The sequence below is a fragment of the Limanda limanda genome, chromosome 19 (assembly GCF_963576545.1).
Source record: "Limanda limanda chromosome 19, fLimLim1.1, whole genome shotgun sequence".
Lineage (NCBI taxonomy): Eukaryota > Metazoa > Chordata > Actinopteri > Pleuronectiformes > Pleuronectidae > Limanda > Limanda limanda.
Window position 1 is genome coordinate 909,705 of NC_083654.1, and position 26,644 is coordinate 936,348.

Sequence of the window (26,644 nt, forward strand, 5' to 3'; positions counted from 1 at the left end):
AGGCAACAGGAACAGGATTGACTTTGGTCAGAGCAGGAATTTATTGATTGTTCCATGTCCTGCCCTCTCCTACTCAACAAGATGAAAGTTAAAAAAAACAAAACAACGCAGTGTGGTTATGTAAATGTGTATTCAATTCCCACATGCTGATAAAACATTGTCTTTTATACCTAGTGAACAAATTTTCACACACACCTGTGGGGTCACTGTAAAGTCTGTTACATAATCTCTTTGAGCAACACAAGGAGTGGAACTTAATTTAGTCTGGGTGTATTTAAACACATTTTTTTTACACAAGACATGGTAAAGTTTGAAAGGTAATATATCAGTATCCGTGTAGGATATGATAAATAATTAACTGGGATACAGAAAACCCAAAACATGTTTTTAAGTGTATGCTAAGGAGTAGTTACAACTGTAATCTATTTTATATTCAACAAAATAGCAATAATATAGTTGTTTTTAAACTGACAGTTAGTTTTGGCCTAAAATTAGTGTTGGACAAGCTCGAGAGCAGAATATGCAACAGACATTAAACCCAATACAAAACTGTAACTTATACACTAAAACATTGACACGAACACTGATAAAACAGGGCAAACATATTGAAAGCTGGGGTTTAACAGTACCAAATATCTGTGCATGACAATAAAGAAACGCATTTAAAAGTCCTGCCACAAGTTATGCATAAAGCTTATATATAAAGTGAAACCTTAAAAAAAATCATCAGCAATGTTCTGTGCTGCCATGCAAGATAAAAGAAAGAGTGTTCATTCAGTGATAGAACTGTGGTGCTTCAAACTAACATGCATCTGTATTTTCAACACCATGTTTACAGATAAAACCAATTGAGTTAAAGCCACACATAATGCTACACACCTAGTATTCGCATTAACATAAAAGATGGCGACTCAACAATACCCAAGAAGCCAGCCTGGAAATGTAAAAAAAAATGTATGTCAAACCCAGACACATGCACAAAATACTGCCCTGAAATGTTCCTAAAATATGGCTTTATTTACTCTCCTCTAAACTTTAACTTGTGTTTGAGTTCCTGTAAAATATCCACAAATACAAATACTTTATAATCCTCATTCTGTATTGCACTCAGTAATTGCATGAGTCAGTCCAAAGATTAAAGGCTGGTTGTGACAAAGTGCGGTAATCACAGAGGCCTGTAACAGGCGTCTGGCTGCCACATACGCAGATCCACCACAATCTGATTCAGTTTCCTCATCCACAGATTCCTCTCGTCCTTGGTGTCAGCACTCACCCAGTTTCTGCAAACACAGCCAATGTTAAGCACATGCTCTGTCACTTTTTAAAACTGATGTATATTAATGAGTATGTATAATTATAGGGTACTTACGTGGTGACACACATGGTATTCTTGCACTGACTGACAAGTGTCTCCTTGTCATCTTCTCTCTGTGGTCTGACTGTAATGAGCTCAAACGTGTTTGGTCTGGCACAAAACTCTCTGTTGACTGGTTCTACTCTCTTACTCGTGCAGTTAGCCAGGTTGATACGACCAATCGGATTCTGCCAGAAGAAGCAGGAGGGAAAAACAGGGTCACAGCAGAAACATCAGGTGTCAAGCCCTATCAAAAATAATTGCCTCTGTATCTATATTTTTATGTGTACTTTGGCCTTAAATCTGAGGTTTAAAGCAGGAAGTGCAGTTCTTTGTACTTCCGTGTGATGTGTTAGGGTGTTGCATCAGCCTGTTCTAGCAGAACGGAACACTCCTTAAAAAAAAACCTTCATGTGGATTTTGCGTCCACTGCAACAATATATTCTCAACATCACCACTTCCGTTGAATCATTGACTAGAATTAAACATTTGCTTATAAAATATTTATGTCATCTGTTTATAATTTTTGGTCTAAAACATGCAACATGGACAGCGCTTCACATTCCCAAACATGTAAACAAATCAGTGCACGCAGTGTCCAAGATATTGATCTTGATGCAGTTTGTCATAGTCACAGTTGCTGACAAACTAAGAGACAAACATTTTAAATGACTCATGTAAAAATCCTGTCTGTCTGGAAGCTACTGGAGACATATCTTGGCCTGACAAGTGGTGCGGTAAAAGTCTGAGCCTCTAAAAATGGAGCAAAACATTGGTGGAAATCAAGTAGGCTGAAATTTTCAGAAATTTTCATCTAGATTCAAGTGTTCGAGTGTGAATACAAAAAAAAATGTCAATACAAAAAGCAAGAATAACTGGGCCATATTGAAATTAGAAAAAAAAAGGTGCGAATATTTTCTATCGTTATTATAGGTAACAATTATCACGTTCATCAGTATTATTGTTCAAATGTGCTGTAAATATTCAGAAATACACAAGCTATATTATGTCACCAAGTTTTATATTGACATAATAATATATATTATCAATAAAAATGAAGATAGTATTTTTATTATAGGTTCACAACCTGCAAATTAAGTGCAGAAATAGACCCCAACAAAATATCAGCATTTGTTAAACTCATGTAATTTGGCAACCGTGGATGTTAGCATTTGTTAGCTATGGCCAGAGACTACTATCAGTTAACCTGCTGTTACAGCCCCCACCTGCCTGCTGCCCCTTTCGGCCATGTTTTTACAACATACAACAAATGCTGTGCTTGCTGCGACTGCACTTGGCAAAAGTGAGCGTTGGGAATTTCCCTTGGTTAATTGTGGAACTGGTATTCCATTTCATCCCTAACTGAAATCAAATAAAGAAGCTCTTCACTGACAATTACCTTGCACTTCTCATCATCTGGGTAGGTCCAGTAGGAGATGTAGTATCCCGACAGGACACACCACCTCCTGTGCCAGGCTCCAAATCCACTTACATCTTCAAACATTGTCTGAGGTATAGTAAAAGAGGAATTAACATTGAAACACAACTGGAAAGGGGCATTGGAAAAACCAATGTCCAATTAATGCTCTTCATACTAACCAGGAAACCCCTCTCCTCCACCTTCGAGCCAACTTCACACTGCATCTTGAGGTAGATGTGGCCCTCCAGGGGGCACAAGAATGGCACCTTGGATTTAAAATAGAAGCTGGGTGAAAAGCTTGAACATCATCATCACATTTCAAAAATATTTAGGATACAAGAATAAATTGCAAGATGTTTACGATCAATTTCTTAAAGGTTAAGTGTGTAGGATTTAGGTGAGAGGGATCTTTTGGCATAAATTCAATATAAACTAATCCTAGTGATGTTTTCAATAGTGTGTTTCATCAAAATCGTACAAATGACCCCAGTATGGGCCCTTTATATTGAAATACCTTACGTAAACATTGGGAGCGGGTCCTCTCCACAGAGGACGCCATGTTTTTTTTAGAGCAGCCCAGACAGGGCAAACTTAACACCTTTTGACTTTTTTTGACAACTAAAGGCTACCACAGGTTCTCTTTCATGTTTGGAAGGGGAGGGTGAGGTGAGATGTATTCAGCTGCAACATGCAACTTCACCAGTAGATGTAACTAAATTCTACACACTGAACCTTTAAGGCATTGCCAGCAGAGGAGATGTTGTGCTTTTTGTTTACAGTTAAGCTGAATTGTCATGTGACATGTTTTTTGAGAGGTGTTTGTCTCAGAGATCATTTTCATTGTAAGATGAAAAAGCCCTCCTGTGAATGTAGCCAGAGATGAAAAGCAATTGACATGCTCTGATGAGAACCTACTTGTAAACAAGTTGACAATGTTCAGATAATGTGATGCAGTTTAGAATGGTCTTTGTTAGTGTGCTCACCCCTCCCCACACAAACAGAAAATAGCAGACAAGAGAACAGGTAGTAACCTTGGTATGAAACATGTCACTGAGTAGTTCTCTTTCACATCGTTCATATTTGATCTAAAAGAAAGATATCAGGGCAGATGAATGGAAGCATAGATAGAAGGTACCGTCCTATGAGAACAAATAGGGTTACTGAGGATATCCATAAAGCCAGTATACAGTTACACTGTATGACCATAATCCAAGTGAGCCATCTGTGGCCTCATACAAACGTGATGAATACTGGATTTTAGACAAAGGCCAGCCATATGGGAAATGCAGATCAAAGCAAATAACTAAAGTGCTCTGAAAGGGTGAATGTGGAAAGACATCACAAGAACCTTAAAATGACATTCAGGGATTCTATACCTTCTCCAAATGAAATTTGTTTTTTCCAATTGAGGACAGAGTGAGCTTGTGGGATCCAACCAGGATGAAGTTACTGGTGCGAACAGCATTGGGGCCTCCTGGACTTGCCACAACTACACAAAGAAAGGTTACAACAACACATGAAGCTAGCAAGCAATTTTACATGTCAATGTTAGTTTTCCTGTTCTAAGGAGAAATGTGATGACAGAATTTGAAGTCAAGTAACGGAACAGTTCCACGTGATCAGGTAATAACCAAGTCTGTGTTGTGTGTATGTGTGCAAAGCTTTAAACACATGGTTGTTTATCAGGCCTAAACATGTGACATAACTCAACAGCATTATAGAAAATTTACAAGCTTATATAAAAATTCTCATTTTAGACTTGTCACTTGTACGTCTCTTAACTCAATTGAGGTGCTTCATTAAAATAATTTTAAAAGCATCTCACGACCCCTTAAAATTTTCATGAAATGCATTTCACTCATTAGTTCAAACATTGGTTAAGAGGGATTTTCTATGTATTTTGACTTGCCTGGTGTCTGCACACTTTTCTGCAAGGCAAAAGATAAAAAGAGACACATTTAGTTTGAATTACAATTCATCTTGAAATTCTTGGCAATAAAGTATTTTGTTGGGCAGCAGGCAAACAGATCTTACTGTGATTCCAAGGAGTCTCTTTGGAGTGATAGCCTAGAAAGATAAAATGAAAGAAATCAATATATTGCTTTAAATGTGACAGTTGGATGCATCCATTTAGAAAGTTTATATATTATTTTCCAACACCTGAAGCTGTGTAGAATATATTCGGTGTGAACTGTCTGCATGCTTGCTAACTGAGCATATGTTTAGTTATGTTAGAGAATGATTGTGTGACTTCTAATACATGTAAAAGACCTTAATTGCTGAGTTTATATTTTTGCTCAGTTTGATAATTATAATAATTTGGCAGTGATGACCTTTTGACATACAGTGCACAGCCACCAATAAGTGAGGGTACCTTTGATTTGCTGGGTTTCTTCTTCTTGTCACTGCAAACATCATGTTTCTGCACCTGAAGGTGTCAGACAATTTGCAAGATGGTCACTTATCAGTAATTACAAAACAGTTTATAACAGTCCAATGAAAACATTCGTTTTGGTATCCAAAATATATTTTACATGGTAAAGATATACAAACAGGTAAAAAGCTAGCATATGGAGTTCCAAAGTAACTGTGCATTCGTACACTTATGACCCAGCAAAGACTTCTACATTGAGAAAAAGTTTAAACATCATCGAAGCGTTTAAAACTAATTGCCAAAATGTAAAATTAAAATGATATCGGGTCAACGTGGATGAACTTTCAATGCAGCACATTGTGCATTTGTGCTCGCACCAAGGTAAAGACTGCCCAATGGAGGAAAAGCTAATGTTGTACATGTCAAAGTTGCTCAAGTAAGCAAACTAAGATGCATATCAAGACCTTATGAGGAAGAACATGACATAGCTATGGTATGTGACAACAGTGGTTTGGTTTTTGTCTGGAGCTCAATTCAGAGCAAATGTGGTTAGATTATTACAATGACTTACCAGGCAATAGACCTGAATATCAATGGCAAAGTCACTGGAGACATCAGATCTGAAAGTGAAGAGGGAGAGCAGTATTTTCTGTCAATATTCAATAATCATATTCTATATCATGAGCATAGGTTCTGATTAGAAGGTGCATTAGAAATGAGAACATCATATACATTGTGATGAGATCTTCACCTTAGTCACAAGTATGAACAAACACAATGTGCTTAAATTGATAAATAATGTGAATAGTTAAAATCTGTCATGTCTCTTTTAAACAGTGTTTGACTTGCATGTTGAACTTTGTAGGGAAGGAGAGGGTGTCTCCACTGAGGCCACGGTGTGTGCTGGCCAGCGGAGTGGCCACAGTGTTCTCTGCTCCAGCCCGAATCATGATGAAGAAAGAATGTTTGGTTGACTCTAGAATAATCAAAAGAGAGAATAATATCAATGAAGAGCTTTACAATAAATACACAACAATTAGTTTAGTTCATTGAATTGGTTTACAGGGGCCATGGACAAGATAACCAATGATCCAGAGTTAGAAACAAAGCGAATTTGTATCTTTGATCCTAGCTGTCACCTTTTATTTGAAAATTTAATTAAACGAAAACTACAAGTAATCTGCCTCCTTATACAGCAGAGGGTGATCCCTGTCAGCTTGTGTCCTTTTGAAGGTTATAAGGTGATACCTAGGGGAAATGTTGAACTGAGTGCTGAGTACTTTAAATTACAGAATTGTGACCGTGTACATTTTGAGTGTACCTGGCTTGTTGGCGATGGAGCAAACAAAGTCTGCCTTAAGAGGCAGGCGTAACTCCTGCAGGTTGATGGAGCCTCTGGAGGCAGACGTGCTGGAGGATTCTGGGGCAGCAGGGTCCTTTTTCTGTCCGGCTGCACCTCCTTTCAGACGGTCCAGCTCTGTCATCAGCGCACCCCTCCTCTCCACTGAGTCAAAAGGTAAGAAAGTCAGCTTTACGGCAGGTGTCTAGTTTCGTTGTGTGTTCATTTTATCCAACTATCATCTGGTCTGGTTTTTCCAGGATATGTGGGAACCCTGTATATATTGAATATGCCTACACCTGTTGCTTTTTCCATACATCTATTGTATGGATGAACTCACTTGCAACCAACACCATCCTCTCTGCCTCGGCCTCCACCTTGGATCCTTTTCCGTGCTCCTCATCTGTGCAGCAGTTGAGTGCTTGACTGGCCTGATGAATAACTGTCTGCTGCATGTTCATCTCATTCGTCAAAATCTAAAGACACGTAAAGCATGGTGTTTATCTATCACAAAGAGTCCAAGAGCAAAGAAGGATGATCTATTTAAAGCAGGTTTCTGAAATACTCTACAGCTAAAACGGAGTTGTTTTTCCCCCCATGCACAAAAATCAATCTTAACTGCATGGCATTTTTTGAATGAAAGGTGACTGTATTTATTCCATACCTTCATTTTCTGTTTGATACTGAAGAGAGCAGATCCTGTGGGCTCTTCTGCTCTGTGAGAAACATCCTCTTTTCTACCAATGACCTGCTTCACATGTGGTCTCCCCGTCTCCTTAACTCTGGTGGACCTGTATGCACTAATGCTAAAGTGAACAAAAAGATCCAAATGGTTTGTAACAAAAAGAACAGGCAACTTAAATATGCATCCGAGTAAGATGTTGGAGAATTCACCTATATGGTAGCTTGTGGTCTTCATCTAAGGCCTCCACACTGTCTGAGGAGCCAGTCCGTATTATATTAGTCCTCTGAAACTTGCTAGGTTTGGAGTCACTCACTGGAGACTTCACAATGAATGAACTGGCTGGAGTTGACGTCTGCACAAAGATCATTTTATTTTGTAAGTTCATTTACCTCTTTCACAAAAAAAAAATTCTTTCATCACATCTGTGGACGTAAGATGCGAAGTTTGGACTTACCATCATTTTCCTCTCTGGACTCTTCACCACAGCAGCCACAGTCTCTGACAGTGGGGTGAGGATGGACATGGAGGATATATTCAAAGCGTCTTCCTCCTCCTCCTCCTCCTCACTCTGATCCAGAACTCCATCAAACAGCTCGTTGATAACTGCAGAGTTAATGGACTGGTCCACGTTCATCTCTCTCTCTGTGACCACTTCCTCTTTTCCTGCTGTTTCATCAGTTGCTTTCTCTTCAGTATGAATAATCCTCAAAGGGCTGGATGTCATTGTTGGAGGCGAGACCGCCAACACAGGACCTGCTGTTTGACAGTTTGTTACCCACCTATTAAAGGTATCTACACATATTTACACTTACAGCCATTATTCTCAAAAAGGCTGTTACATTAAAGCTAAACATAGTAAGTAACTAAAATAAGTGCAATTTCTTTTCATCAGTGACTCTTCACCTCTGCCACAGTTCCAACCAGATCTGTTTTTTCTTCCTGAAGAAATTAGTTTGTCTTGGAGTCTGATGAAGCTATGAATAGCTAATATATAAACTGAAATATAACTTGACTGTATTTTGTAAACACAAACCCTCCATGTTAAAGATGGCTGGAGTTGGTAGCTAAATCTGAGCATTAGTTAGATTGACCTGGAGACAGAAAGTGTATGAGCTAAATCAAGGAAAATTGTTTGGTTGTTTGTAATTTAATGACATTTTTAATAAAAACATGCAAAAAAAAATACCAGAAACCATACCAGATCCAGGTCAAACATTTTAAACAGAAAAAATTATCTGAATCGGAAAAAATTTTATGACATGAAATTAAAGAAAAGTAAGCTCTCTGGGTTTAAATATAAAATCTGAAAATTTTATATTTATCTGAAAAAAAAATAAAAAATATTATTTTCCTACAATTATATTTGAGCGAAAAAATAGCTGTATTCGTCAAAAGTTTGAGATGAAACTTGAACTTTCTCCTTCAAATCACATTTTTTTTATTTAAAGCTGGCCCGTGTTTGGCTCTATAAAAGCGTAATGAGTCAAATAAAGGCTTCTGCTACATGAACATCAATATAAAAAATGTAAAAATCAACAATCTGAAATATCACACATTACCTGCAGGAGTGCGTGAGGTAGGTGCACCTGGTTTCTCAGTAGAGATGGATGGTGTATATTCATCCTGTGGCTCACATGGGGCAACTTCAGTCTCCACTGGTGTGACAAGCTGTTCCTAAGAAGCATATTACACTTTAAAAATGTGTGGTAGTATGTGATATGAAAACTATTACTTAGTGAGATGTCAAACAGAGCAGCTTTGGCTTAGATATAGGTTTTTCCATCAACCTTAATATCTGTGACCTTCTTGGTGTCTGTTGCTTCATCTTTGTTTTTCCACATGTTGTTCCCATTCTGGAAGCGACTGCGAATCTTAGCCAGCTCAGATTCACGCTCCTGAAAAGTAGGGGATTTTTTTTTTAATCCCTTTTTATTATAATAATGTTACACATGATCAGAATAATAAGATGATTGACCCACCATTCTCTGTTTCTGGGTAAGATCAGCAGTGGTTGTGTTTGCAGCCTGGGAAGCTTTGAGTCTATCCTGTACCAGTCTGGTGTTTGGTGTGACTGAAGGAGTTACAGTGGGAGTCTTGGCCTGGATAGTGTTGCCTGCTGGAGAACTCTGGTTGTTACGCTGCAGGCACTTCTCTCCAAAGCGCTCCAGGAAAGATTTTACAACTATAGGAAATGGAAAGCAGTATTTTCTTTTACACATTTGTAAGAAGCTTACCACAACCGCAATAATTAAATTAAATTGTATTTGTATAGCTCCAAATCATAACATATATAATCTGCAGGCACTTTACATTAAAAGGTATGTAATAATTATATTGTGAAATAAGAAGAAAAATCCAAGGTCTCCTATAAATACAAGATCTAGATAGTTATAATCATATTTGGTCATAAAAATTAAACCTAAAAACAGTATATATCAAATCTGCCCTCGGCTAATTATCCTTGGATGATTTGAACCTTACCAGGACCTCCAGGAGTGGTCTTTTCCTGGGTAGCAGAGGGGCCAACAATGGCAGGCTTGGCACGGAGCTCTTGCTTTTGGGGGCTGGCAGTTAGGTTGAGGGCTTTGGAAGGGACCTGATTCTTCAGAGGGCTTGGAGGCACAGATGCTGTGGAGGAGGGGCCAGCCTTCTGGGGACTGGACGGGAAGGCCGTCCCGTGGTTGTAGCTCTTCTGAGGACTAGAGATGGAGATCATACCCTGGTTGGAACTCTTTTGAGGACTAGACACTGACTGGAGGGCTGGTCTGGCAGCAGGGATGTCAGCTTTCTGAGGGCTTGGTGGAAAAACTCGGCTAGCCTTGGCAGGAGCATACACAGCCTGCTGGGAAAAAAAACATTCATCAGTTAGGTCTCTATTACATATAGTGTTTCACATCCTGCTGATGTTTTCAGACTAACAGGATATTCAGACATAAAACAATGGGCTGCTCTGGTGCTGGGCAATATTAATTCAGGTATCAGCGAGACAGTGGAAAACAAGAAAACTGTTTGAGTAGAAGATTTGTGAGTTGGAAAGCTCATCAGCATTACACACAGTGAGACTTTATACTATAATTCCATAAGCAAAATGTATCTCTTATTAGAATTACAAAAGCAATTATTTACCAAAAATACATGTTTGCATGTATTTGATTGTGTGTTGTCAGATGCATACATACTCAGTGAGTAAACATAACGAAATAATATTTTACAATTATTTATTTAGTATGCTTGTGATGCAATATTCTAGTTCTATGCAGTGCACAAAGCAAATTGACAAGCTGCTCACAGCTGCACTACTAATTATGGATGGAGGTGAAACATCGACAAACACAAAGAAAATAACATGTTTCTGGATAAAAACAAGTATATTCTCAGGGTCTTTATAATAAATCACAGTCACAGAAAGTCTTAAACATACAGGTCATCAATAAAAGTCTGAAAGAAACAATTACGCTGAAGAATGAGATGATTACGGGTCAGCCCACCTGATTATAGCTGGATGTAGACCTGCTGCTTGCAGCTGTATAACCTTGGCTGGCACTTGGTTTTGGGCTTGCAGCCACTGTGGTATCTCTGACAGCTAACTTGGGAACAGCTTTGCCAGGCTTTTCTTCTGTATTCTCTTTGGGGACATTAGCATGGCTTAGGTCGTCTTCCCAGGATCCAATGGTTGCAGCGAGATTGGCCAATCTGCCTCTCCTCCCTACTGGAGTTCCTGTGGACGCGGAAAGGACGGCAGCTGGTGGGTCCTCGGTTGGTCTCTTCGGCAGGGACAGAGGAGTACAGTCTGGTAGTTCATCAGAGGTGCCTTAAAGAAAATAAATGTTCCATTTATACAACAACAAATTATATGAGCAGGTGTTTGACTGAATGGGCATGATCATCCTAGACATTTAGAATTTGCTAATTTAGAGTAACTGATACATCAATGTAACAGCACCCAGTCTAGTGAAATCTCAAAAACCAACGTGGAGCATTTTTCTGTTCACACATTGGTGCCATTTCTTTCTTTGACACTTAACAATTGCTGGCTGGACAATTGTGAAGGACCCACTGAAGACAGACAGGTCAACTCACTCAGTTAATTCATTTAGATTTTTAAAGGACAAGTCCTAAAATTCTATTCTGGTTTTTTTTTATTTAGATCATATCTTTAAATACTGACCACTTCATTCAAATTTTGTTTCTAAGGTGTAATAAATCAAAAAGAATTATCTTGGGGAGCACTTAAAATATTCTTACTATTGCCATCCCAAAACTTTCTTTGCTCAGCTAGGATCTGTAGACGTGACTTCATGCCAGCAACGCATCGACCTGAATCTTCCACCAGGTTCTCCTTGGACCTCTGGGGGGCCGGACTAGCAGCAACCATCTCTGTTTTTTTGCAGCTCTGATTTTGTGGGGCAGTGGTGATGGCCATCTTCTCTGGCTCTGGCTGTACAGTTTTGAGCTGCCCTAGCTGAGACTGAACATCAGGTTGGGTAGCAGTCCTCTCCAGGGAGGAGGACTGTCTGCAGCCTGGCACAACTGGAGGTTTCTTGTCTGTGGGAGGATCTGGCAGTATCTGGGCCACAGGTCGCATCATCAGCGGCTCTTGGTTCTCCTCACCAGCTGCAGGCTGGACATTTTCCCCTGAACACAGGCGCTTGGAGGGAGAGGGCTTGCTGGATGGCTGTTGAGCTGGGAAACATGGTAGAAAATATGAACAAAGAACAAAAATAAAAAGGAAATGTCTCAGAGCATAGAAAGACATTAAATATGGTCCTACCTTTATCAGTGGCTGGTTCACTGATCACACTGTTGGAGTCGGCCAATGGCTCTCTGGGCCTTTTTACCATTGGTCTGTTTGCTGCATTTGGTCTATCTGCCATTTTCTTCTGTAGGTTCTCTCTGCGAGCCCGAGTCCGCTCCAAAAGTTTCTGTTTTAACAAAACAGAGTTTAAGTGTTTAGAATTTTAGTGTATCCAAAACACCATCACAAGGTGAAGGCTAAAAACTTACCAGAAAATTGACAGTCTGAACATCAACCAATTTAATTTGCACAAACAGATTACTAATAGCAGGTATTTTGTATTGGATTGCATAATATTGTTTGATAGATGTTGATTTTTGCATTTATCCTCATAAAGAGCATAAATGTTATCAAACCACTGGGTTTCCTCACAGTCTGCAGTGCATCCTCGTTCCTAAGGAGTGCTCTCGGGGCAAGTGATACTTTAGAGTTATTCAGAGTAACTGCTCTTGTTCTGCATTAAAAGCCAAATGTGAAAAGCTGTAACTTGCCAGTGTGCATGAACACTTAAGGCTTTTGTTGTTCTTCGGGTCCTTGAAGCAACAGTTCACCACTTTGCAAAATGTGGGCAGAACTTAACTACTCTAATGCCTGTCTGTTGAAGATGGTTTTGTACGTAATGAGAAAATTTGAGAGCAGTCATGGTTCACTGTGGAATTATCCCATCAATACCTGTGCAACACTAATTTCTGGAGCTAGATTACCCACATACAGAGTATTAAACTTTTTTTAATTTAAAATTTCCAGTTACATTGGGCTATTCACACCTGTAGAATTTTGTTGTGAAAAAAGGGTGGCTTCTAAATCTTGCTAATTTGGGGGCAACGCATGTAGTAGAGCCTGGTTAGAACATCAGCATTAGAACAAATGTTGACCAAAATGAAAAACTTCTCTATCCAGACCAAAATGTGGAAAAAGCTGCTTGGGGTAATTGCAGTTTATCTAGCTGAGCCTTCTCCAGTAATGCAGTTTACAATGCTTTCAAAACTATCTACAGCACATGTAGCAGCGACGAGTCAAGCTGTGTCATCACACCTCACAATTAGCTGCTAATTACTAAAATAAACCAAGGCTGTAATAACAAAAACCCTGTAATTTTTCCTTTTCAAAACAACTCTAGCATATAGTGTGTATAAATATATGTATATAAAAAAAAATCTGTGGGTATGTTGGGCAACTATTTTTGGTCCATTCAATTAAAATTGGCCCATTGGCCCTTCTACGGCTCCCTTATTGACATCTCATACAAACTGACTCAGACCTCTTCATGGACAGTCCCCCTCCACCAGAGATGAAAAGGCTTCTGTTTGCATGCCCGTTATTTTTCCATGAGTGACATTCCCTTCGTTGGGCCTCAGACACAGCCTTTCACACTCTGATTTACTGTGCTGTACTCTTAACTGTGCAAGCACCAACACATTCCTGCTGCTGCACCGTTCCGCCCATAAACTGACTCCAGGCACTGTGGACAACCTGATGTCTCATTATGCTGCGTTCCTCAGGAATGAGCCACTCCTGCTTGTGGTTTCTGGATTTGAAATTTCGAATGGTACTGGCCAGGACACATGACTAACAGACAGATATTCATTCCAAGTTTTAGCTTGCAATGAGTTCTGCTGAGAGTTGGATGTTTCCCAGTGCTGACACATTCCACTACCATATAAGGAGACAAAGTCTTTCCATTCAAATAACTTTGGCTGTCTTATGTTCTTGGTTGAGTAGACTGATGTGGTGAATTTATATGGATAAAACTATCCAAGAAGCCAGTCAATCGGCAGTTGGTCAACATTATTAACTGAAGAGTCAAAACTACTAAACGTTAGAAGCTTGGGGCATCTTAGATGTTATTTTAAATAGATTTATGGCTGCTTACGATGGACAAGACAAAGAAAAACATGTGACACGTTATCATAGGCATTATTTCCAGGATGACAATGGAATCCTGCATGGTAGCGTTAGCTTACGTGTGAATATTACCGAGAACAACGCCATCTTCTGTCGTAAATATTACGTGTCTAATAACAAAGGTTGTTATGTTAATTGTTAGCATTAGCAGGCAACACTGACGCAGCCATCTCGACTCCACCTTAAGTCAGCCAGACATGAGCTCTGAGCTAACGCTTGACTTAGCTCATGGACTCACCTCAGTAAAAGGATCCATTTTCGGAGATTTGTCCCGTCTTGAGCAGAATTTCAACCGCGATGTATTTCAAAAGTCTTGTCCACCTGTATGTGTACACACAGGACGAGCTGAGGTAACTCTCAGCTTCTCTTCTTTTCTTTTCTCTTCTCTCGCTTCGTCTTCTCTTCTCTCGCACTAAACAACATCTGTTCAAATTTGAATTTCCGCGCTGCGCCTACTGCGCAGACTCCGCCCGTTGAGCAAGACGCTTGAGGACCAATCAGAATCAGCGACCCAAGCTTTATGCTCGTCGGCCAATCACTGCTATGGATGTAGCGTGAGAAAGGAAGACGTCACTTTACAGCACTTCCCCCTGACACGTGAGTCAAGTGCAGAAAACAGACAGTTACAATGGATGCTCTGTTGGTCCGATTACTATCTTATTATCGTATAACCCGTGATGTCAATTTAAAACAAAAAAAGAAAAGTCAACAAAAATCCAAAGGTGTTTTGTGTTTGAATCAAAATAAAAAACCAAGAAACGAAAAAGAAAAATGTTAACAGTTCAAAACATTTTCAAATCATAAAACGGCACCATTTTGGTTTCATATAACTTCCTCTTTTCATGTTCCCTATTTTATTTGCCAAAGGGAAGACACATGACCTGGAAGTGAAGGTAAATATTTAAGGATTATATAAAGTTTATTATAAGCTCACCAGGTGGCGAATGAACATTTATCTCAACATGACATCATATACTATGTTCACATCCTGATCATCATGAAAGAGAAGTCATATATGAATTAATGAATGTCCCTTACTGTTTTTCTAGGCCAGAATTCAGTCGTTGAGCCTCTATCATGAGCTTTTGGGGAGAAGGGACCACAGTCTCATTTTGAATGTGATGGTCAGTGCCAGGTTCTCCAGGCCGGTGGCCCAACCAACCTGATTGGCGCCTCTGCATGGAGTGCAGGGAAATACAGAAAGTGTTGTGACCAGCCATCACAACAGTGTATTGCCCAGCTATCTCATGTGACCTCTACCTCCTCCGTAAGGTGTCCTTCCCCTGGCCAGGAGAATCTAGGATGATGCTTGTGGTGGGGAAGACCCTTCAGGGGGAGGCAACAGTTCTGCTATGCTGCTGACCAGTGTATGGGAGATTTAAGAATGTTACCCTGATCCCAAACGCCACATGGGCTTTGTCACGGCCACGTAGACTTTTTTTAAAAATAATTTGCATGTTCCACAATAAAACACAAAAGCATTGAAATAAAGGGTAATAAAAATATGCTTTACAACTATATATGACACTTGTAGTCCTCCATATGGCCTCCCCTCCTGTAATTTGAGATCCAAATACAAAACAAATGAGTCACCAAAGAAGATATCAGATAAAGAGTTCATAAAATAGGGCATAAGTATGGAATTTTTATATGAATATAGCCCTGTGCTTGTCCCAGCAGTGTATAGCCTTCAAAAAATAATGGATGGATTGACTTCCCAAACTGGTACATTTTTGTGTTAGAGCAACAAGGCATCTGCAACATATCACACTAAACAAGAATAAAGTAAAAACAAAGAAAATATGATTAATAAAAACATTAAAGAAAATCCACAATACACTTATATAATATTTAAACAGATAACAATTTCAAATAATATCTATAATTACTATCGCTTCTTTTTAGAAAAGAATAGACACACAATACAATAATAATACATGCCCATGTGCAATAACATTCACACATACACTTGAATCAGTTAAAGTTGTTTAAAATACCTTTGAATGTATATGGTGTTGTATTTTACTTTTTTACAGTTAGCTGTTTCTACCTTGCTGTTATTTGAATGTAACAATTGTACGGCTGAGCTGACCAGCTTCTTCTTGTCCAAAATCATTGTACAGTTGACCCTGTGTTAATTTGCATATGACAAATACAACTTGAATGTTAACGTTGGGCCGTTAATAGTTGGGAGGAGCAACCTTCATAAAGAGAACTACAAACATGGCGTCTAATATAGGAACAATGACTGAGTATGATCGAAAGTAGGATTAAATTTAATCCACTTGAAATATATGTATGTTTGTGTGTATGTCTGTATCTTTGACCATTTAAGACCAAGCAAGTATATTTCTAAATGGTCTAAACTGGTCCTATTCACAGAAGGACTTCATTTCCCATCAGCGTCCGTGAGTGTTGCGTAGGCAACAGCGGAGCCATGGAAACAGAGCAGTCAGTGCAGAGACAGCTCAGATCTTTCAGTCGTCCGTCGGACTGGATGAACAGTGTCAGCTCAGTTCTTCGCCGATGACATGTTTTTGACCAATTTATTTCTGCGTGTCGAAATACATAGTTACGACGGGCAACACGCTTCAGTCGTTGAATCCTCTTTGGTCCTCATTATCCGGCTAATTTAGCTAGTTGAACTTTGCTAAGTAACGTTATCATTCTTCAGACAGCGCTGCAGAGCCTGACGGAGGATGCTGGAGTCAATAAAAGTAACAGGTAATGTTTGTTTGTTTGCTTCTTTTGTTTCCCTCTGACTGTAGCTGCTCTGCCTAACGGATTAACAACATATCAGGAGCATGAACGTTAACTACTGAATCACATCAGTTTGGTCAAACGTGCGATGTGAGCATGCCATAGACTATCACATCAGCTATGAACTGAGTGATCGGTTGCCCATCTGATGTGTTAGATAACTATTATTAGTGGGCTGAGCACATAGACTCTTGAGTTGTACTCTCCCTCAGCTCTTCCACTCATGTCATCACTGTGCTGCTGTGCCTATTAGTGGATTCTGCCTCAGTGCTCCTGTCCGATGTGAGGCTGCTCTCAGCCTAGAGGATGTACCAGGTTTCCTCAGTAGAGCTCTCACGACTCTTGTACTGTAACAACCAGTCTCTGGAGAAATGATGATAGGAATATTCTCTGTGACAGCAGTATTCTGACTTGTGATACAGACTAAACACAAGTCCAGGATAAGTCAACTTAGGTGTGTTTGAGTAAAATCGCATCATTAAGCTTGAAGCAAAATAGGGAGAGAGAATGTTTATCATACTCATTATAAGTTATTGTATCTGTATCTCTTATCACCTTTTTTTTAGCTTGGCACTGGAATAAATCTAATTTTATCATGGCTTGATAAGATGATTATTCTACCTAGCTATCCATAAAGGTCTGCACGTGAAGGTGAATCTGAAGTAATACATACACACTGTCCTCACTTAATGGTTTCTCATGTTATTCATTTCAGAAAAACTTCACTGGCCAGAAGTAGAAATGTCCGAAAAGTACATTTTAAACTCTACTGACAAGACACTCAGTCCAAGCCATGTAAACCTGGAGAAGATGTCATCCAGTGTCCTCAAAGACCTCTTCAGCACTGGCTCCAGCAGCTCATGCATACGGCTGCAGGCGGAGGAGGAAAAGTGGGAGAGCCCAAAACAGTCTATGTACAAGAAGCCAAAAACATCAGTGAAATGTGCTGCCACACTTGGTAAAAGGAACCATCCAGGCATGAGCTTTAAAAAGATGCGTGCTCAAGAAGGTTGTGGTAAACCTGCACAGACAAGTTGTGTCATCTCAGGTTCCAACTCCAGTTTTTCTAAACCAACACGGAGTATCGCAGTAGTGGGCAGCACTATGAGCCTCACCCCTCGTTCAGTCCCAAAACTCAGGAAGATGTGCGTCCCCAATTCGCCTCGCACCAAATTTGTATCAGTGCATAAAGCAGCTTTTGCGGGGGAAGTGGAGAATGCCAAGAAAATCTGCATCCTTACAGCAATCAAGCCTTCTAATGTGGAGAAAGAGAAGGTCAAGTTTTTCAAGTCTGACTTCAACTACAATCCCCAGTTTGAGTACAGCAACCCTGTCTCTCCGCTTGTCTTGGCACGGCATAATAATTCCTCAGATCGCTTCCTGACACAGGTAAGGAGGTTCCAACAAATGTGTTTTAGAACAATTCCATTTTTCAGTTTGGTCCACTTGTTTGCACATAGTTAAGAGCAAAACCAGCTGCAACTAGAATAGCACTCAGTAAAGCTGAAACCTCTTAATGTGGTCTGATCATTTGGATCTCCTGATCCAGATCTCCAGAGCCGTCTACCTGTGATTGGGTCACCTGCAACAGATATCAGGGCTGAACAAGCCTTTGTTGCTTGATTGTGTAATAACACGAAAGGGAAGTTGCCTGCTTGCATGCTGAAAAAAGGAGAGTACAAGTAGTTCCTGACCAGAAGCAGTGACAAACCATTAACCTAATCTACAACAATGCCCATAGTGCATGATGTTGGTGCTGAGCCAAGTCAAGCTGGATACAACCATCACAGAGACCTGCTGCTGGAGCTATTGAATGACAAAGTAGAGCTGGTGGAAACTGGCTGTGATGTTAGTTCAGGAAACAAATGTGAAAGCTTTTGTGTCTCAAATCACAAGATGACTTCATGTTCAGTGAACGATAATTAAGTTGTAGAAGAAACACGATACTCTCAAAACTTTATTTTGTACTTTCAGAATTCAACATTGGGTTCACCCCGCTAATGTATAGGTATATATTTTTGTATAGGAAAACAGTCTGGTAGTGTTGAATTGCAGGCTCTCTCAACAATACCTTTTTGTGAGCTGAACAGGAAATGTGTAAGTGAGCTGAATAGGGAATGCAGTAAGACAATCCTGTGGAGGATGATCGTGTTCTTCCGTCTGCCCTAGTTTGTCGTGTTTTCTTCCTCTGTGCTGAATTCTGAAAGTGGACTGTTACTTTAATCCCATTTGTCTTATAGTATGATATATATTGTATGTGTAATAATAATACAAATAATTGTAATGGTCGTATTAAATGTAAAGCAAAAATATATTTATACAGAAACACAACTTCCAAAACATCAAAGATTTAATTTGTGTCTTAAACATATACTTTTTTTAGGCATACCTTCATAATGGATAAATGCTCCAAATCCCTTTGCCAGGTTTCTATAACAAACAAAAAAGTATTTTTAGATGATTTTAGATGATTACACATGTGAGCAGCAAGTTAATCATTAACATACAATAAAGCAAAGCAACACAGGATACTTCAGACAAACCGAAAACTGGCAGACAGCTGTAAAGCTAAACACAGGCACCATCTTGAACTAAAGATGGTGGATCCTGATCTGGGTGGCTGCTGATCGTGGACGATGATTACAACAAGACTGCTTGCTATATAATATGTCTACTCATATACTCTACCATTACTGACAATAATGCATCAATTCATTTAACTTCAATTATGCTACAAACTCTTTATTCTAATCAAGGCTGTAAATACTTTGGATTGGTGGATTGATATGAGAGCTCCTTCAGCTGGAGAAAGTAGTCCAACAAGGAGCTAAAAGTTTTAATTAGCAGATCCAGGCTAATAAATTGGCCATGCTGATGAATTTATTAATATGATGCTAGTATATTGGTTCTTGTATTGGGGTATTTATTGGTCATCATGTTAGAATTTTTTTTGCAGAAGATTAATGCCAAACAGTGTCTCCATTACATAATTGGATCATCATAGAGCACTGATAATACAGACCAATGATGCAGACTATCAAAGATATACTGTATATTAATATTGGAATCAAGATCCCCTTTTGGTCAGGCTCAAATAAGTGTGCTCCAGGAGAAGGTTAATCAGGGAATCATCATTTTAAGAGTGACAAAACTTCCACTTTTAATAAGTAGAAGCATATAAATAGAGACAGGGATTGGACTGTCAACAACTGTAATACCTTGGGAAGCTTCAATGGATGAGCCCTATGAGACAAATTTAGATTTGTGAATATGGGCTATAAAATATAATTTATTTGATCTGATCTGATTGATAAGGATATACCAGTTAGGACCTATCTACATGTCCTAATTGGCCTGTAAAAAATATCACAGTGACTAATTATTTCTTCTCTGTTTAACTGTTTTAGTGATGTTTTTGCAGTTGTCTTTAACTTCCACTTTGGAGCACCACAGTGAAAAATACTGCATTATCTAAGCATCAGCAATAGGTAATTAGTCATTAGTCATGACAGCTTTACATAATGAGTTTCTCATCTTTTACAGGCAGTCCACATCATGGAGCTTGCACTGCAGCGATATGGCAGCTATGAGAAGTTTGAGCAGGTCACTGGGGGTAATCTCCTCACCAAGAGTCGCATCTGGCACAATGTCAAGAAATACATGGAGAAGGAAGGCTGCGTGGGGGAGGTGAGAAGATACATGATTTGGGTATAAGAAGAAAGAGAGTTTTTGCAGCACAATCTCAGGTTATTGTGGCTTTGATTATTTTCAGTGTGGTTAAAAATACAGTAAAAGGTTAAAGAGAAGATGATGTGGAGCCTGGTGTATTACTGTGGCCTCTGCAGTCTGTGTCATGGTGGATTTTTACATCATCATCACACGGCAGCAGACAAGAGGGCATCAAAATGAATGTGCTTCAGGGAAAAGGGAGACATGGTAAATGCAGCCACACACTCAGGTCATCAAAACCAGTTTGCTCTTGAGTTTATGTAACTAACAACCAACGTTACATCACCCAGTTAATAATGTTAAAAATATATATATTTTACAGAGTTAATTTGTATTTAAAACTTTTGGTAACCAAGGACAGAGTCTTAGATAATTAGATAAAGCTGGGTCCCATACAGGCTTCCTGTGATTGGGTCTTTTGTCTCATCTTTCTCTCTTTCCTTTGCCCTTTCCTCTCATTGTGTCCTCTCTGCTCTCTCCTAAATGTTCCCTCCCATGAGCTCTGTCTTCCATCCCTATAGACTCTCCTTCCCCTTTGTCTGTGGAGATAAACAAACACACACTCAATAAGTTATTTTATAATAGTAATAATAATAATGGCTTGCATTTATATAGCGCCTTTAGCAGGACCCAAGGACACTTTACATATGTCTGTGAGTACAAAACAAAAGAGAAAAGAAGAAGTGATAGGGATAGTCCGCTCTGTCTCCTAAATACCTGCAAATTACCAAGGTGTTGGATTAGATAATTAATTGTTTGCGATGATTTATTTATAATTGTTTGGCTGTAGTGAGCCACCACAGCGACATTTTAGGAGGAGAAACACTTACTTACTGTTACGTCTTACTAAATACCAAGTATCAAAGCTCTTGCATAACAAATAATATCAACATTTCTAATGCCTCCGCGCCGGCGACATCCAGTGGCCATCAGTACACATGTACATCTGTCTGTCCCATTCAAGTGAATGCTAAATCTCAAGAACTCCTTAAGGGAACGTCTTCAAATTCAGTTGGACTCAAAGAAGAACAGATTTGATTTTGGTGGTCTAAGGTCAAGGTCACTATGGCCTCACAAAGCATAGAAGGTATATATCTCCTTTCACATTTGGGACACACATTCACTTGGACTCAAAGATTAACTGATTTGATTTTAACGCCTGGAGTTTGATTGTCAAGGTCACAATGACCTCATGTTCCCTTTAATGTGATATAACAGGACTGCCAGTATGGGATTTATTCTGGCAATTCACTTTGACTCATGGATGATCTGATTAGAATTAGGTGGTCAAAGGTCAAAGGTCACTGTGACCTGAAACCATTATTTTGCCTTGCGAATGATATACAATCAGGATCATCTCAAGGAAATGATTTCAAATTCGGCATGCGCGTTCACTTGGACGCACTGATTAACTGATTCGATTTCAGTGGTCAGGGGTAAAGGTCACAGTGACCGTATATGAATCAGAAAGAAACTGCACTGATTGGAGGAGGCATACAACCACAGTGCGATAATTGTAGTTGTTGCTAGCACAAGTGGGTGTCAGTTTGATAGAGCTGATAGACATATATTTGTGTTTCCAATCCATTAATTACAATGTAAGTCAGTAATATAAGATTCTGTACCTCTGTTACCACTCACTAATGGAAACTGTTGCCATTTAACACTAATTTTGTGGAGCCTTGGTCTGATCAAAATAGTTATCTAATGTAGATGTTCTATCTCTGTTGTGTTGATAGATAGTTGTCCAGGTGACAGATGACCTCCTGTCGCGAGCCTCCATGACAGTCGTAAACAGCAGACCTATACTAACCATCAACATCGCCACTGCGCGGGAGCACTGGCTGGAGGGCATGCTGAGGCATGAGATTGGTGGGTACAATAGTTTATGCAAGAATTTGATTTTGTTCTTTTTATTTATCCATTAATGTCACCAGCTAAATGTAAAATCATTTAAATTTGAATGTATTGCAGTTAATCAAAGGATAACCTCCCTAATCACAGGTCTGATTTACGCCATCCAGTCATCATTGATATATTGAGCCAATATATCAGCAGATCATGGCAAAGATCTAATTGATTTTTGCTACTAATAAAGTTGGCTTGAATTTGAACTTGAATATATTTGTGTAAATTGTCCTTATTCTGTTCCATCAGGCACACATTATTTCCGTGGATTCAACAACTGCCACCAGCCGTGGAGCAGCAGTGTGGGAAGGAAAAAGCACAACCTGAAGCCCCTGAATCCGACAGAGGAGGGCCTGGCCAGCATCCACAGTGTGCTGTTCAGGAAAGACCCCACTCTGTGGCGTGCTGCCCTTCTGTACTACACTGTCTACCAGGCCAGCCACATGTCCTTCTCTCAGCTCTTCCACAACCTGGGACGCTTCGTCCAGGACCCCAACACCCGTTGGGACTACTGTGTCAGGGCCAAGAGAGGCCAGACTGATACAGCACAGCCAGGTTAATCACTGAGCAGTTACTATATGATATATGATATTAACCTTTTAAAATGTATATTTGTCATCTTCACACTTCATTAATTTCTCGCATTGCAGGGTGCTTCAGTAAAGACCAGGTCTACCTTGATGGCATCCTGAAGATCCTGAGATACAGAGACAAGATCAACTTCCCACTGCTGATGGCTCTAGGAAAGGTGCGGCATCTCAATTATCTCTGTTAATGATCGTGGGTGATCGGACTTACACCGGGTGGATGCTGCTCCTTGACGATTTTTCTTTTTTTCTTCAACCACTGTCACTGGATAAATTAAAATGTCCACCCTCCAGATTTGTGTACTAAATCTTTGCAGACTTCTGTTACCCCTTTTGCTCCAAAGCTAACTGAGTTATGTGCTGGGCTACAGACGATTCCAATTGTTTGGCTAACTATTTATATCTCTGGCATTGTATTATTTATCTCATCTTATTGTACAGAACAATGCCACGTGCACTATCTTATGTCTGGAGACATTTCACCACAGCCAATGTAGAAGGAAAGGCTGTGTACATTTGCAAATACTGTGCAAAGACCTATGTTAAGAATGACACAAAGATGCAGAAGCATAAAGTCAAGTGCCCAAAGTTTCCTCAGGGCTCAAATCAGCCTATGACAAAACAAAATGTTTATATTTATGTCTTTATATGACAAGGTTAATACAGTTAAATTACCCACAACATTTCCAGTTTATTCCTGTTAATTCCCGTTAATTCCCATGGAAAGTTTCCGACTTTGAATATTCCCGGAATTTTGCAGCCCTAATTCCGACATTGAAATTATTTTGTGCATCCATTTAAAAGGTTTCTTAATCCGTTGCCTTTGTTTTTCTGTGAGCTCAGGTGTCATTCGAAGATCTGGACCGCCTGAAAGAAGTGGCTCAGATGGAGAACATCCGCATCCCTCACTTCATGCAGGACCAGGCGATGTATGCTGATCAACTGACCAAAATCATGACGGTCAACCAGCTGACTGATGAGGAGCTCAAGACAATCATCTGAGCCTGTTTCATTTTGCCTTCACAATCCTGATCAGGCCTGAATAAATGCTGCCAACTGCTGTCAGCTGTCACCTGCATGCTCCTAAAACCACATACACATGGTGCATGGTAGAAGTGTGTGACTTGTTCTGGATGCTATATTGTATGTACTGCAGGCCTTTGTTAGATTTTCTCATAATTAAACATAGGTTTTTAACCAATAATTCCTCCACAGGTGCAGTAGATCACCCAAGAATCATTACATTGGGTTGTGTTTAGGGCTGAATGAAATTCAGGAATGTGAACATTTTATATAACATTGCCAATACAATACTTATATTACTTCATTCATACAAAAAAACAAAACATTTTACTTTTTTACTTTATTTTTATGAAATTACCAGCCAACTATGATTCTTTCTTGACGGTTTCTAATGCTCCATTTGGTTTGTGTCAGTAGCCACAGTAGTAGTTCACAAACTAGTTTTTATTTTATATAAAGACCTAAATATGAGCCTAGCTGATGCTTTTCAGAACTAGTTTGTTAGACATGCTGTCTGATAACACCAGAAATCAAAGGCAGTGTGGTCTTTCCTGAAAAGCCTGTTGTCATAAAGTTGAGCAACAAATTCACAAAGAGGGTGAGAGAGAGGGAGGTGTGTTGCCTGACTGCCTCCTCACCTGCTTTCCAAAAGCTATCAAACCATCCAGCAGTTTAAAATGAGTATTAAACCCAAATTCCGCTTAAATTGATATTTGATATTCTCATACACACAACACACCACAAATATACAGCCCATGAACAGGGGAATCCCTCAGTTGTGACTTGCAAGTGCTTTGGTGGTGGAATATTAAGATTAAGATTAAGATACATTTTATTATCCCACACACATGCACAGACATGCACAGGCACACTCATGCAAGGGGAAATTTAACCTCTGCTTTTAACCCATCTGGTGCCAGACACACAGAGCAGTGGGCAGCCGTGTACGTCGCCCGGGGAGCAGATGTTAGGGGAGTAAGGTGCCTTGCTCAGGGGCACTAGACAGGGTAGGGAGAATCCTCCATATATGTATATTATGGTGAGATTGCTTGATATTTAACATATTTTCCAAATTTAAACAACCCTTAAAACATGGTAAATAACACAACAGCCCATGTCTTGTTGTAGTTTGTTTGTTCTAGGGCCAACGGTTTCAAAGGGAGTGACTCACATGCACTGACAGGCACAACACACATGCATATGAACATGCTCCTGGAGCAGCCACTAAATCAAACAACAGAGACGCTTACGAAAAAAGAAGTGTGACTTTTCTCTGCTCAGGTTACCATTACTCCATTGCATCTTTGAAAATAATTGAGTTATATGTTCTTTAAAATTGTGTAACCATAACACCATAGATGAATTTTGTTTAGTTTCTGGTTAAAAGGCAGTTGCATTTAAAGAAAACAGATGCTAATTGTTCAAATTCCAAGTTTTTAAGAAGTAACAGCCCTATAATATAAATGTATCTGTCTGCATCAATGATAAGCTAATAAGACTTGATTTGACAATGTATATCTGCTGTAATTTTAATACTGTCCCCAAGCTTTTAAACCTGACAGTGAAATCCTAAATAGCTGAATGCTTAAAAGTGTATGGAATCTGGTGTGTGAATATGGTAAAATGTGACATATGAAACATCCATGACTTTTAAGTTTATATAACACTAAGATATGGATTATCTGTCTCTCCTGCTAGTGTACTTACCTACAGTAGTTCTCTGTATCTATCTCTGGGGTGAAGACAAACATTTTCTTGCACTTATTTTTCTGTTGTAGTGTATGTAGTGTTGGGATTTAAAACTGACATTTGTTGCTCGAGAGAATGATGGTGAAAACAGGGTGGTGCAGCACTGTCACATACAGGATTGCTTATTAAATCAGAACCTGTCGAGCACCGTTCTTGTGAAACTGTGTGTGAAGTTTTGAAGGTGTGTCCAGTGAAGGCCTATTTGTCTAATTGCACTGATTTGAAGCCCTGTTAGACTATTTGCACTTTCTTACCTTGGATCTACTTGTTCAACCGCGCTGATATATGCAGCTACAGACTGATCGGTTTGATGCCTTGTGTATTTACTGAAATATCCGAAGTGTAATCATTTAATGTTGCTAATACCAAGGATGACCTGATAGGAGCATGTATGAAGCTCTTAAAGACCTCTTAAATGGTACAGTTTAATAACATGGCATTTCTATGAGATGTTTTCTATTTGAAGGATTTTTTGTCATATGAGTAAATATAATCTACAAATAAAATGATTCCCCGGCATAACCCATACCCCATCCTGTCCCTAGTCTATTTCAGTGCTTTGCCTCTCCCAATTAATTGTGTGTTCTTTTTTTATTTCTACATCTGATTATTAAGAGTTACCAGATAGTTTGCTCATTGGAAGCCATTGTGATTCCGTGCATGTTTGCATCAGAGAATTTTAAGCTTTATCATTAAAAAAATCGAAATCATAAACAGAAGCAAGAGATCTCGACCAAATACACAAGTAGCTTTCTGACAGAGAAAGACAGATGGAAAAAAGACAAAAATAAAGAAATCACAGAAGTAAAAACTTCACATGATTATCAATGGATAGCATTGAGTTAACCTGAGACCATAAAGCACATTAAGCACATTAGAAAACAATAATTTAGAACTAAATAAGCACTCTCTTGTAATCATATTTCCAATAAAGTTGGACATACAGTTGCAGTTGCAGTAATGTAATAGAAGTTCTGCATTGACTGTGCGGAGGTGCAGGGGGACCACAGCTGATC

The 26,644-nt window shown here is 39.3% G+C and overlaps 2 protein-coding genes across 2 annotated transcripts; one reads left to right on the forward strand and one right to left on the reverse strand.

The window, feature by feature from the left end:
* Window positions 1-512: 512 nt before the first annotated feature.
* Window positions 513-14,263, reverse strand: anln (anillin, actin binding protein). The gene is made up of 24 exons (XM_061093135.1): window positions 14,111-14,263; window positions 11,944-12,094; window positions 11,418-11,855; window positions 10,661-10,983; window positions 9,654-10,014; window positions 9,152-9,354; window positions 8,960-9,067; window positions 8,732-8,846; window positions 7,627-7,928; window positions 7,382-7,524; window positions 7,152-7,293; window positions 6,828-6,963; window positions 6,470-6,652; window positions 5,998-6,124; window positions 5,720-5,768; window positions 5,149-5,202; window positions 4,809-4,841; window positions 4,684-4,702; window positions 4,151-4,263; window positions 3,806-3,859; window positions 2,954-3,040; window positions 2,754-2,861; window positions 1,370-1,542; window positions 513-1,280 (listed from the first exon to the last, which is right to left on the reverse strand). The coding sequence occupies exons 1-24, from the start codon at window positions 14,126-14,128 to the stop codon at window positions 1,166-1,168; spliced, it is 3,555 nt and encodes a 1,184-aa protein (XP_060949118.1). The 5' UTR covers window positions 14,129-14,263; the 3' UTR covers window positions 513-1,165.
* A 2,308-nt stretch (window positions 14,264-16,571) lies between these two features.
* matcap2 (microtubule associated tyrosine carboxypeptidase 2) lies at window positions 16,572-23,858 on the forward strand. The gene is made up of 7 exons (XM_061093277.1): window positions 16,572-16,596; window positions 17,348-18,021; window positions 20,176-20,319; window positions 22,101-22,233; window positions 22,519-22,824; window positions 22,920-23,017; window positions 23,700-23,858. The coding sequence occupies exons 1-7, from the start codon at window positions 16,572-16,574 to the stop codon at window positions 23,856-23,858; spliced, it is 1,539 nt and encodes a 512-aa protein (XP_060949260.1).
* Window positions 23,859-26,644: the final 2,786 nt, after the last annotated feature.